A 13,610-nucleotide genomic window follows, 5' to 3' on the forward strand; every position below is an offset into this window, starting at 1 on the left:
GGGAGTCCTGGGAATCCCCTTACTGCTGGGCCACTGGGAGAAGCACCTCTCCCAGGCTGTGGAGAGGACAGAGGAGGCCCCAGCATCCTTGGGCCGGAAGGGGCTTCCAGGGTTTTCTCTCCTAATGGCCTCCTCCGTGGATAAGGGGAGTCCGAGGCCTCAGAGTGGCTGGAGATGACAGGCTCTGGGTACAGGGATGGACACCCAAGCTGGACCAGTAAACTGCAAGGGGGTGAGGTGGGGTGAGGGGTGCCCACAGGTGACCTTGAGCTGAAGCCATAAGTAAGCAACATGGCTTGAGGCAAATCACTTTACCTGTCGAAGACTCAGAATCTTCGTCAATGACCTGAGCATAAAAACGTGTCTCCTGCCAGCTGTGGGGTTGTGATCTAGTGGATGATGGATGTGAGGTGGCCTGTACACACCAGAATGGCCCACGATTGTTAACACTACACTTTGCATACTTTGTTTTCAATAAGAAGGGTGAAGCAATTTTAGGAAAGCTCCCCGTGGGAAGAAAAAGTTGAGCAAACTAGAATATTCTTTTCTCTCACCGTCCTTGTCAGCTAAAGTTTTTGTTTTTGGCTGTCTGCTTATTCTATTGGGCTCTGATGATGGGGGCTGACAGATCTTTTAGCAAGCAGAGGTACGGTGAGTACCCAAAAGGTGACCCACAGATGCTTCTGGGGAGCTGGCTGGCTGTGCCCTGCAGAGGGGCTGGGGGCATGCAGGTAACTCACTCAGAAAACTCCTCCTTTGTGCTGTGGCAGGAAGGATCCCAGCCCACATGCCTAAGGACACAAGAGGCACAGGGGGACGGCAGAGCAGGCCCACTCCCCTGGCAGCACTACAGCTATGCTACAAACGTGACCTCCCATTCTGAATGAGGATCCCAGATGGCAAACAGATATATCCTGGCCAGTCAGCAAGTACAGCAGATAGGAGTCCCTTTGGTGCAGTATTTGGAGAAGGGCCTGCTTCTGAATCCTTGAGTGATTAATAATCCAGAGACAACCACCGCTTAGTGACATCTAGACCCACTGTCTCATGTAACAGCTACCTCCATCCTCTGATATCAGCTTTCCAGATAAGGAAACTAGGCATGGGAGGTTAGTAACTTGCTCAAGGTCACAGAACTACAGAGGCAGGATTTGAGCCCAGGTCCAAAGGAGCCCTACTGTGTGGACTTTCTGGGGACCCAGTATCTTCACTGTCCATCTTCAGGGGTTGGGGTGAGGCCCAGGGCCAGGACGCTATCTCCCCACAAGCAGTTTTTAACCTTCCACTTTCAGCGGCTCTGGATAGTGAACTTGGTTTCTCTACCTGACTGAAAGGCAGCTCCAATTCAGCAGCCCAGCCCAACACTCCTGATCTGTGCCTGGACGGGCTCCTCCTGCAGGGTCGAGCTCAGCAAGCACCCACCACCCACTCAGCAGCGGGGTGGGAGACCCATGAGTCAGTCAAGCCCTCCCCTCTCTGTTCTTTCACAACTGAGCCCACAGATGTCAGCTCCTGAACCCCTATTAGCATCCCATTTCTCCCAAACTCCACTATCCAGCCCAACTCATCACCGACTCAGATCATTCCAGGGGCTCTTAGCTAATTGCCGTCCAATCTTCCTTGCTGCGGCCAGAGAGAGCTTTTCAACTTGCAAGGGGGATCATGTCCGTGCCCTCCCCTAAACTTCCCAGAGCTCCCCACTGCTATTGTAAAAAAGGCTTCCACGGTGGCCCTGTGGGGGTGTCCCCGCCCGCCTCTCCAGCATCACCAGGCCTCATGTCCCGTTCTCAGCTCCAGCCACTCTAGCCTCCTTCCAGCTCCTCCATCATGTCACTGGCACAGGGCCTTTGCTCATGCAGCTTCCTCTGCCTCCTCTGTGCTCAGACCTCAGCTGAGTTGTCATCTCCCCGTGGAAACCTTCCCTGACTTCCCTGAGTTGGGCAGATCCTCCTATGCTCAGGACCCTCTCCCCAAACAAGGGTTGCCCTGGTGGGTTTGTATCCACTTGTGTGGTTATCTGCTTGCTTCTGTCTCTCTCACCTTCATGAAATAGGGACTCAAATCCTTTTCCCGCCTGACCATCACATCCCCAACACTCAAATACAGCTGGCTCAGCAGTGAGCCCAGGTGGAAGGTGCCAAGCGCTGACCAAATTCCCAGATACGACGTGTTGAGGATAAGCAGAATCACAGCCACCAAAAGTCAGCACTTACCGAAAACCTCCATCACGTGTTCTAGGTACTAGTCTGAGAACTTTAAAGAATGAAATAATTTAATCTTCACAATTGCCCCACAAGAAAGAGGCTATTATTACCTTCATTTTATAGAAGACAAAACAAACGTGTAGGGAGGCTAAGTAACTTGCCCAAGGCCACACAGCCAGGGGAAATGGAGACCAGGATTGGAAGGCAGGCTCGCAGACACCAAAGCCACCTGCCATGGTGCCTATGCCCACGGTGGGGAGGAAAGGTGTCTCGGCAAGTTACGACAACGGGAGGGCCAGGAAGGGTGCCCTGCAGGGGAGGAGGCCTAGGTGGACACGCTTGTGCATGCACATGATGTAGAGGCACACAGGACAGTCTGCGCCGATGGCCACACCGAGCCTGTCACTTAGGGGCTGCATTGGAGCACATTCCTCTGCCTCCCTGAGCTTCTCCCTATATAATGGGGGCTACATGGTTTGTTTTGCAGGGTTGTTGTGAAGAGCACCAAGGATAGTGTCTAAAACCCAGCAGACGTTCCAAAATGAAATTGCTAATTGATATAGCTTCCTCAGGGATTAGGAGGACTGTTCTGATGGGCAGGCTGGGCCTACAGTTAATCATGGAGTAAAGGACAGCAAGTCTGGAAAAGATGATCGGGCCTCACAGCAATTCAGCTGGCACGAAATGTTCAGCCATCAGCTTTCATTCAGTGTCCTCTAAGCTTCTTGGTTCTTATTTACTGAGTTACTCCTTGTCAATCCTTACTTCAAAGAAAACTCATAGGAAGATGCAAAAGTGAATCCTCCGAAAGACTCCTATTCCTTACAAACTGAGTGACAAATGGAGAAATAAGAGGAAAAGAAACATCTAACAGCATATAAAGTAAGAAATACAACGCATCTTTATAATACATTTTTTTTAAAAAAAGGTTTTACTGCTAATATTTGGATTCCCACCCTCTCGTGTGCCCCTAACAAGAGGAAACAGGCCAAATCTGACAGTGATATTCATCTCTGTTACTCCCACTCTCAAGGGAAATATGTTTAGTAATGTGCCTCTTCCCTTGATAAATTACTAAACAGAAGGAAAAGCCTGGCACTCATTTCCCGTGGTTTCTCCTGTGATTTATGACCAGAGACTGGTGGGGGCCTGGCTTCCATTCATCTGTGGATTCGCCTGTTCTAACACCAGTCAGCCACTGGGTGACCAGCCACCTGCCCGCTCTCACCTGGGTGGATGCTCGACACTGCCTATTCCTGTCGCCACTTGCCTCTGGATCCTATCTCATCCACTAGTTCTTTCTTTTACTCATCACATGTTCATTCATTCACCCATCAGACCCTCACGCAGTGCTGAGAGTATGCCAGGCACTGGCTGGACATCACAGGGATTATAAGCAAGGAAGACCCTCGGCCACGCCCTCGCGGAGCTCACCGTCCATGTGAGAGATGAAAATTTCACCCCACAGCACCAGGCAGGATTTGCAAAGTGCCACCTAAGCAGATTTACCCTAGAGAATCCTAGTGCTCAGGAGGGAGGGTCATTGCTTGCCCTGCGGCAGTGGGAGGGGCAGGAGATGTGAAAAGGCCCTGGACCCAGGCAGCCGAGATTCTGGCCCTGCTTGACCACTCTGAACTGGGTGGCTTTGGGCTGGTCACCAGCATATCATCCGCAGCTTTGGGTAGGCTTCCTTGGGGTCGGGGCCAAGAACTCCCCCACGACCTGCAGACCCAGGAACCTGGGCTAAGTAGCAGCAGGAGGGAGCTTCATCCTGGCACAATGTCCCAGGAGCCTTCTCTGTGCCAGAAGCCATCCTCAGCACGAGGCTAGGAGCCCCTTTCCTGGGGACATCAGAATGCAGCTTTGCGGTGGGGCTTGAGTGCCCTGAATCCTCACCAGCCAAGGGTGTTCCCGTGCCACCCAACTCCCTTGCACAGATATTTCCTGGACTCACTGAGGAGACGTTCTAAGGAAATCCAGCTTGAGGACCTTAACCTGCCCCACATGTAGCTGTCCACAGCCCCCTCGCCCCCTCTTAAGGAAGAGTAGAAAGAGCCCAGGGGCTTGGCTGAGGCCAAGCAGCACCATTTCCTAGTTAGGTGATAAAGACAGAGAAACTTAAGGCTCTGGGCCTCAGGCTCCCCACCTGTGAAGTGGCTTCATAACCCTGGTCTGGCAGGAGGGTCTGTGCAGGTTTACCCAATGACCCATATACACCGTTTAGCCTGTGCCCGTATCCAGCAGACCTGCCCCTCTGGGACCTGTGGCCTGGTCTCCTCTGCCTCCGTCTCCCCTCCTGCCCCAGGCTGGGCATGAACTCCCTGCCCAACTTGGGCCTCTAGCAGCCTCTCCACCAGCTCTTCCTGCCTTTCTGTGCTATGATCAATGTAATTGGTTTTTGACCCCACCCCCATCAGCACACAGCATAAAGAATGACAGTCAGAGTGGTGACATCTGAGTCAAATTAGTGTCAATATGACAATAAAATACACAGCGCAGAGGAAATATGGGCTGTAAACAGACAACATTTCAATCGGAAACATTTCAATCTTCTCAATGTGGTAGGAGCGGAGGCGGGGGGAAGACTGCAGCTGCTGCTGTTCTGTTGTTAAATCACCAGTATTCAACTGCATAACACGAGAAAATTCCATTTTAGGGCCGGGTAACAACCGGTGAATTCCCGAGAATGATAACCTTCAATGCCCTGACTGGCTCTCTGCATTGCTTCTCACCTTCCTGCTGTAAATCAGGCCCCCTTTAAGAACAAGAGGAAATGGGCCTCCACTGACCACCAGGAGGCCAGCGAGGATGGGCTTTCACCAGAGCTCAGGAAACCCCTTTGTCCTGCCCACATTCTGGCCTCGGTGTTTTGGGAGGAATGCAGGGTGTGGTTTTCCAATCCCACAAGCGCCCCATCGGAGCCTCTCAGCCTTCCAGCCTTTCTTCCACCACTGGAGTGTATTCCCAAATGGAGGGTGTACACACCACCCGACTGAGATTATCTTAGGCTTGACAAGAGACAGGGACATCCTCCTCAGATATCAGGTTTTCCATCTTAGGAAAAAATATAGAGTTCCAATTTAAGATTCATTTATTTAACCCAAAAAAGAATATATTAGTAAGAACACAGTCGTGCAGAAGGCACTTGGCTAAGGTGAAAACTGTGCTAGTGGTCTGCAAAAGAGTGGGCTAGGGACAGGGATCAGTCCCACTTGGCATTCCTGCACACCTGCCCAGCTTAGCTTGCCTCATGTCTGGCAGAGCCTGTCCCCATGCTTCAGCTTGACATTCAAAGCCTCTGGAACTTTCTCTCCCCTACAGTGCTCCTTCCTCTTGGAACATGAAGGAAGGTGCTGGGAAGGGAGGCTGGGGAAGAAGGGGTGACAGGTCAGGATGGGCATTCTGTGTCCTGCCAAGGAGCTTGCACAGAACAGTCCTGCTGCAGTCTAAGCGCTACAAGGGCAGGACATGCTCTGTCCCTAGCACGTAGAACTGAGCCCAGCAAATAGTATGTGCTCAATAAACTTGCTGAATGAACCAGTGTGTGGGTATGAGAGAGGGAGAAAGAGAAAGACACAGAGAAGACCTGGTTACTCCAACTTCCCATGAGCTCTCTGTCCCCCACTCCCCGCACCCGCACATGTTCAGAGCTAACATGTTCAAAGTCATGTTTACAGGCAGCTTCCTGGTGTGAGCATGCATGTGCTCAGAGAGACCCAGGACCCTTCCATAGGTGGTCTTTGGGACTGCACTGCCAGGCCCCATGATGGCCTACACAGTTTTCTCTGTGAGAGTGTTGAACAAAAAGCAACTGGAAGGAAATGCTCACTGATATTCTCTATGGAGTGGACCGACTCAGACCTGTGCACCTGGGAGGGATGCTCTGCAGACCTGTGCATCTGGGTTCCACCAACAACACAGGAGCTGGCAGGGCCTTCCCTGGCTGCCACGGTTCATAGGAAGGGAGGAGGCCAGGGAACGCCCCAGGGGCAGGTCTGGGCTGAGCAGAGTACAAACCTGGGCTGAGAGCACCAGCAATGTGTTCAGAGTCTCTTAGAGAGGCCCATGAAGCTCTAAGAGATTTTAATGCATCCACATAGGCATCGGAGCTGAGCAGAAGTGCCTAAAACATTTTCTAATTCTAGTTTAAACTGCTTTGAGAAAAATGTATTAAGTACCAACAAATACAGGAGATCACCTGGGACTACTCAGATTTCCTTGGACTATAACTGAGTGGGAATAAAGGGAAAGAAGTCGTCTGTTCCTAAAATCCATGTTAAGGAAAATGGCCCCACCCCCACCCCACCCCTGAGCCTGAGTAACTGAGCCAATCACGTGCCCACTACCAAAGCAGAGAAGGGATGGCGGGTGGCTGTGATGAGCGAACCAGCAGCAGGACATGAGTGGGAGCTCTCTGCCCACATGGAGCTCACCTCCTCGCCCCCCCGGGCCTAGCCTTCCCGTTTCCCGGTGTTACTCAGCCTCGGGTGCTGCCAAATGCTGAGCTGTTCCCAGCTGCCTTCCAGGCTCCCTGTGAGCCAGCAGCTGCTCACCCCCAGCAGTTTCTATCCTAGTTAGTCTGCAGCTTTCCATTCCAGGTTCTTTTGTAACTGCCACTCACACATGCACTCACCCTGCAAATGCAGAGGGCCTGCCTCTTGCCAGACATGCGCCTGGGCCCTGCGGGGTTCACCATCTCGTTATATGTAAGGGCACCAGCCAGGTAGAGTCAGGCTGCCTTGGTCCCACTGGTGCAGTGGAACCAGCTGGTGGCCTGAGAGGCCAGATTTGGGTAGTGTCTCAGGAGAAGTCCTAGTACACCATGCAGGAATGAGCCCAGGGAGGCATGTGGGAGCCTGCAGATGGGGTTGTGGGAGCCTGCAGATGGGGTGGTGTGTGGGGCAGTACTGCAACGTGCAAGTGAGGCTGGAGAGGAAAGCTACTTGCCTGCATTCTAAAGTCTGAATTTCATCCTGACAGCCACATGGGCTGATCACAGAATGGCGGAGGGGATGAAAGACAGGTATACGGGGCAGTGCCGGGGCTGCAGGAGCCTGAGCCGAGGAGCAGTGCTGGGGGAGAGGCAGATAATTGGCTGACCCAGGAAGGCTGACGAGCCATGCTTGGCAGGCCTGGGGGATGGGAAGGACAGGGAGAAGGGGAGGAAAAGGCCTGCCTGGGCTTAAGCACCTGGTGGACAGTGGTGCTGACAACTGAGAGAATCCTGCAAGATGGGGTGGATGGGAAAAAGAGAAAAGGATACTGGTGGCAAGTGACCGGAACTAGCATTAATTGAGCACCTACCACATTCACACATGTGATCTCATTCATTGTGTTTAATGCATACAGCTCACAGGGCTTGGTACCACCCCCTGCCCTGGTCCCCCGTGGTCCCATCACCACCTCTAGGCCCAACTATTATAGCTGGACATGGCGCAACCAGGTGCTGGCCCAGGTCTACCCTACAATCTCCCCAGTTCCTTCCCCAGGCATGGTCATTCCAGGAACACACTGCATATAACTACTCCCCTCTCCAGCCCAGCTGCTCTGGGCTGAGCCCAAACACATCTGGCCCAGCTGGCCCTCCCTGAGGCTCACAGCCAGTCAGGTGCACTGTGCTGCTGGAGGCGGCGTGACCCAGGAAGAGCAGATGGTGTGGTACCAAACAGAGCGGGGGTTGGAACTCCAATCTGTGGCCTGGGGCAAGTCACCTGATGTCATGAAACCCAGTTTGCTAATCTTAAAGATGGGATCGTAATTCTAGCCTCAGAAGGGGGCTAAGGGAGCTGCCTGGGAGAATGTGCGTAAAGCACACAACAGAGGCAGTTCTCATTCCAGTCTCCTCTCTCTTTCTCATGTGTGTATGTGTGCACACACATGTAAACACACACACACGCAAACACACACACACACAGAGCAGGAGCTCATGTTTGCCGAATCACTGGAAGACTCCTGGCTGCCTGGCTCAGCCTCCCCTCCCCTTTAGGGACACCTGCCTCATCTGACCCCTCTCAGACATGGATTCTCTGCCTCTGTCCACTTTCTAGCTGGCCTGGTGCCACTCCTAGGCCTTTGGAAGGAAGGCCACTCTTGGAGTAAACTGACATTTAGGCATGGTTGTTTGCCCACATCCTTGGTGACCTTCATGAACTGTGCTGCTGCTGTTTGGTTTCTAAGCAGAGGTGCTGAGCCTTCTGACCCCTTCTGTCTCCCGACAGAGGCTCCATGCTGACCCCAGGGCCCATGGTCAGGGGGCTGCAGGTATCTCTGTGGAAGCACCAGTGAGGATGGCATCTGGTGGAGGGAAGGACTTGGTGTCTAATGGGCACCAAAAACTGCACCTGTCCAGGACAGGTGACCTCCCTCCCTGTCAGATAGGCCCCACTGCAGCCTCCCCGTTTCAGTGACTCAGCCCTGTGCACCTGCCATTTTCTCTGCCTGGAGCGTCCTTCTCCCAGATTTCTGCACAGCTCCCCTCTCTCAATTCCGTCCTCGAATGTCATCTTCCCAGTGAGGCTTTCCCGACTTCCTCATTCTGAATTGTGCCCCGCTCCACCCCAGAGTTGTGTAGTGTCTATTTCTTCCCATCACACTGCAAGTTCCCCAGAGACAGAGATGAGAGTGTTTTGTGTGCTGTGATGTCTGCAATGCCTAAAACACTCTCTGGCCATTCAGTCCCCCTGTGAATGGGAGTTGTGGCAGGCATTAGCATACAGCCTGGACCTCTCCTTAGGGCCCCTCACCCCCAAAAGGAACAGTGAGGGCCCTCCTCCACCTCAAGGGCACCCCCATCAGCCCCCATCCTCCGTCCCCCCAGACCCTCACTGCAGGGTTCACGGGGCCCGGCACTCACCATCCACTGGGTTGAGGTAGTCATGGAGATGGGGAGTGCTGGTGGCACCCCCGCCCTGCATCAGCAGGTCCCCGTACGGTGCAGGGTGGCCTGCCATGAGCGTCATCTGGTGGTAATAGTCTGAGGGGTTGGCGCCTGGAGCAGGCAGGCCAAACAGTCCCCTCTCCTTAAGGTGCTCATGGGCCACTGTGGGTGGAAGGGAGAGAGAAAGAAGCCATTAGAATCCGTCACTGGCCACACCTTTTCCCGACAAAGAGGCTGGAGGGGTCTCTCCACGGTGCCCTCTTGCCCCCGGCCCCGCTGCCCGTGGTCGGCATGAGCTGGGCTGGGTCGGCTGGTGTGCGGGGCTGTGCCGCTGCTGCCGCTGCTGAGGGAGACCAGATCCCGGCCTCCGCATTCCTCCATTTCCTCAGATTCATAAACAACCTCTCCCTCCTCCCCCTCAGGCCCCACAGAAGCCCAGAGCCCCAGGCTGAAAGAATCCTCGGTCCAGCAGAGTCTTCAAAGGAAAGGAAGATGCAAAGGGAAAGGCAGTGGGGCAGGTCATTCAGGGTGAGGCCAGATGCCGAGAGCCTGCAGGGCCTGGCCAGCTAAAGCTGTCCCTGCCACAGTCCACCAGCTCCCTGCCCTGCAGGGCACTGCCTCGGGCTGTCTGCTCTGACCTGCACTCAGCCTGCCCAGGGCTTAGGAAAGAGGCTGGGAGGATGAAATTCGAAGTATGTGAGGGCCTCGCACGTGGCAATGTGGTGCCAGAAACGGCGGATGGGGGCTGGAAACCCACACCCGCCCACTGAAGGTCCTGGTCTTGATTAGGCTAGCAGGACCAGGAAATTTGAATCTAGAGCACACGTTCCTAACCACTGTGTCCCATGGCCACTCTGCTACCAGTCTTGGCAAATACCAATTGAGATCTCTTATGTGCTTGGCAGGGAGAAGAAACCAGTCAATGGGAGCTGACGTATTCCTCTTCCCCCCTCCTTCTCACCATCTCCTGCTGTGTCCTCCAGAGATAGTCCTGGCCTCCAGCCAGTTTGACTGCCTTGTGGCCTCTGCCTGCCCCGGACATGCCCCAAATGCCCTCCGCCTTCTTGCCTATCCACCTCAGCCCAGAAGCCTTCCCTGGAGATCCCGTTTGTCCCCAGTACACACACAGTTTGGCAGACACTGCCTAGGGTGGATAATGAACTTTGCAGGCTTCACGCAGGCAGCTCTGGGGCCGGCACAGAGCAGGGACACAGGAGCACTCAAGTTCAGACCTCCTGACATGGCTGCTGTGAGCCTGATATGCTATCTCTGCTTACTCAGTAGCTTGGTCCAGGGCTGGCGAGGCCTCAGGGGATCTGGTCTACCCCCATAGGAGTCAGGGCCATGCAAATGACCAGGCCCCTCTGGGGCCGAAGCAGCCCCTGCTGCCTCCTGGGGCTATGGCTGGGATAAGTGGGTGTTACAGGAGCTCCATCACGGTTTATATTAAAATCAGGTATAAAATGATGCTTCATCAATTCAAAATCTATCCTGCAAGGGCAGCCAGCTTTTCGTGGGCTACACTGCAGTCAGCAGAGGCCATAGTGCCCTTGACTCCCAAACATCTCCAAGAGGGCGCTCTGTTCCTTCATTCCTCCTAGGGATATCTTTCAGGGTGCTCACGGCCAAGGCCTCTTCCCTAGGGGCAGCTGTTAACAAATTAGCACAAACTTGGTGCTAACTGCTGTTAAAACAACAGAATTTCATTCTCTCACAGTTCTGGGAGCCAGAACTCCAGAAATTTGAAATCAGGGTGCCAGCAGGGCCACACTCCCTCCAGTGGCTCTAGGGGAGATCTGCTCCTTGCCTCTTCCAGCTTCTGGTGGCTGCCAGCTTCCTTGGCTGTGGCTACATCACTCCCATCTCTGCTTCTGTCTTCACATCGCCTTCTCCTCTGTGTCTGTCTTTTTTGGCATCCCTGGTTGCATGAATGTATCCATCTCCTCTGTGTGTCTCTTATAAGGATATTTGTTACTGGATTTAGGGCCCATGCAGATAATCCAGGATAATCTTCTCAGCTCAAGATCCCTAACTTAATGTCATCTGCAAATATCCTTTTTCCAAATGAGGCATCGCACACAGGTTTGGGGATTAGGATGTGGACATGTGTTTTGAGGAGGCAGCATTCAGCCCAGTATATCAACACCGGGCAGTGTTTGGAACCTGACTGCATCCTCACGCTCCTGGCCAGCCTATCACTGGCTGGGTCATCAGGAGTGTGCCTGGGCCCACTTCCCACATGATAGCAACTCGGCATGGCAGTAACAGAACTGTCAGGGTACTCCAGCTCAGTCAAGGCCACTCAGGAACCCATGCAGAGTTCAGGGTTGGGTTTTGACCCCTAGGGGGCATTTCTGAATGGCACCAAGGTCTGCTGGCCATTTTCAGGCCCTGTGGCTGCAACCATTCTCCTTATTTGTCTGGTTTTTCCTTGGTGAGGACCAGGCAAAGTGCAAACCTCCCAGCCAGGAAGATGAGCCCAATACTTTAGGGAGCCTTTCTGCATATTCAGAGGCTAGAAGCCTCCTTTACATTGTGAAACTCCAGCCTTCACCTTCTCAGGGCCTGGCCTCTGCTCCAGCTCATAGTCACATGAGCTGGGACGGAATACATTTCTCTGGGGAGAATGGAGGTAGCAACAAGCGAACCACTGGGTTTGTTTCCCAGAGCCTCAGCCCACAGGGCTCCAAGTGCACATTGCAAACATCCTCTAGCCTGGAAATGATGCCAGCCTGAGAGGTAATGTCTCAGCTGGGCATGTTTTGAGACGATGCAGTTTGGTTGCTTTTAAGGATGGGAACAATGAGAGGCTAACAGAGAACTGTCAGAGCACCACTGGGCAGAGGGTGATGCCCTCACCACATTGGGGATAAGGGTATATCTTCCCAGGAAGACAGCATGATGGGACCAACTCCCAAGTGTGCTTACTCTGTCCTGGCGTGTGTGTGTACATGTGTTTGCATGTGTGTGTTGGGGAAGTGAGGGTGGGGGCTAGAAGTATAAAATTTTAGATCTAAAAGACATATTTGTACCACGTGACCCTACCCTTTCCTGGCTCAAATTATTTGGACCAGGGATGGCCATCTGATCTCAGAGCTGAGCCAATCAATTCTGTCAAGCCACAGGTTCATCTCTGGAGGCTTGGGGCCTGAGCTGCTATCTAGAGGCCACCTGTGTTGAGGCAGGCAGTAGCCAGCCCCACTGTTCCTTCTGCTCTGGGGCTCCAGGAGACACTCTACACAGCCCCCCTTCACTAAAACCAGCTTCTGCAGACTTTGGTTTACTGCAACCGGTGAGCCTACCTGAATAGACCCTTAACATTATTACCATGATAAATCACGTATGGTTTTGCATGCAAAAGGGCGATTACAAAGGGCTCTTTAATAAGCACAGAAACCAATTGACCCCCAAATCTTTCACCATTCATTTACCTAAAATAACTCATTGTTCAGGGGGAGTGGGAAGGAATGCCAGTCTGGTCACTATGTGAGGGGATCCAGGCTGAGGAATCAACAGTGTTAGTGTGAGCAAGGCTAACCACATTGACAGAGCTACTGGGCTGCCCACCAGGCTCTGTCCCAACACCCCCCTGCCCCTCCCGATTCCCCAGGCCCTACTCACCATCAGCGGGGCTGAGGCCCCTGGCTGCAGAGATCATGGAGAGCGTGGGGCTGCTGTGCACGGAACGGAGGTAGTGCTCCATGTGGGGGTTCACGTATGGGTGGGGGGCATTGAAGGGGGACTCTCCAGGGCCAGCAGGGTGTGGGGAAAGCCGGATCAGGGAGATGTCAGAGATGACAGGGCTGCCACTCAGGGTGGGAGGCCTGCAGAGACAAAGGGCAGTGTTCTAAGAAGGAGGACACTCAGGAAATCCCACGAGAACTCAGAGCCAATATGGGCAATCCTTGACTCTCACATGAAGACTTTCCAGAACAGCCTGCACTTTTACTTTTATATGTCCACATCCCTCAGTCAACTTTCATATGGAGTCTGAACTCCTAAGCGTTAGCCAGTGAATTCAGGTTGAAAGCACCTGCAGGCTGATGCAGCCGCCCACTCCCCAGTCCCATGTTGGTGCATGGAGCTTCCTGCACACTTGTCTGGATTTGCTGGGCCACAGGCTCAGCAGTCCCCACATATGTCCGAGCTGCACCCCTGCTTCCCCAGTGCCTGCTCAGGGCAGGGCACACACACAGCAAGGGCTCAATGAATATTTGTTAAATGAACAAATGTGTGCATTCTACAAACATGTACGAAAAACAGAACGCGAACATACTAATACCAGGGGTAAAATGCAAAGAGCTCATATTACTAAAAGATATGAGAAAAAGAGAGGAATCAGGAGATGCCCTGCAAGTGGAGAATTTGGGGCTTCAGTTGGACAGCCACTGGTGTGATGTGCTCTACCACAGGATTAGCTGTGAAGGAAAAGATCACGGTTCAAGACGAGTTTTGAAATAGGTGAGCCAGAAGTAAAATTTTGAAATATTGTTCTATCTCTCCTTACGTGGAATTCCTTCTAATGCTAA

The 13,610-nt window shown here is 53.1% G+C and overlaps 1 protein-coding gene across 2 annotated transcripts in view; it reads right to left on the reverse strand.

Moving 5' to 3' along the window:
• GLI2 (GLI family zinc finger 2) overlaps positions 1 to 13,610 on the reverse strand; it is a 179,857-nt gene that overhangs the window by 21,607 nt on the left and 144,640 nt on the right. For both annotated transcript variants that reach the window (XM_063115753.1, XM_063115748.1), the window contains exons 3-4: positions 12,703 to 12,905; positions 9,058 to 9,243 (exon numbers count right to left, since the gene is read on the reverse strand). In XM_063115753.1, the coding sequence (XP_062971823.1) occupies positions 9,058 to 9,243; positions 12,703 to 12,905 (389 nt within the window). The remainder of the gene's footprint in view (positions 1 to 9,057; positions 9,244 to 12,702; positions 12,906 to 13,610) is intronic.

This window comes from Cynocephalus volans, chromosome 1 (assembly GCF_027409185.1).
Source record: "Cynocephalus volans isolate mCynVol1 chromosome 1, mCynVol1.pri, whole genome shotgun sequence".
In the NCBI taxonomy this organism is placed as follows: domain Eukaryota; kingdom Metazoa; phylum Chordata; class Mammalia; order Dermoptera; family Cynocephalidae; genus Cynocephalus; species Cynocephalus volans.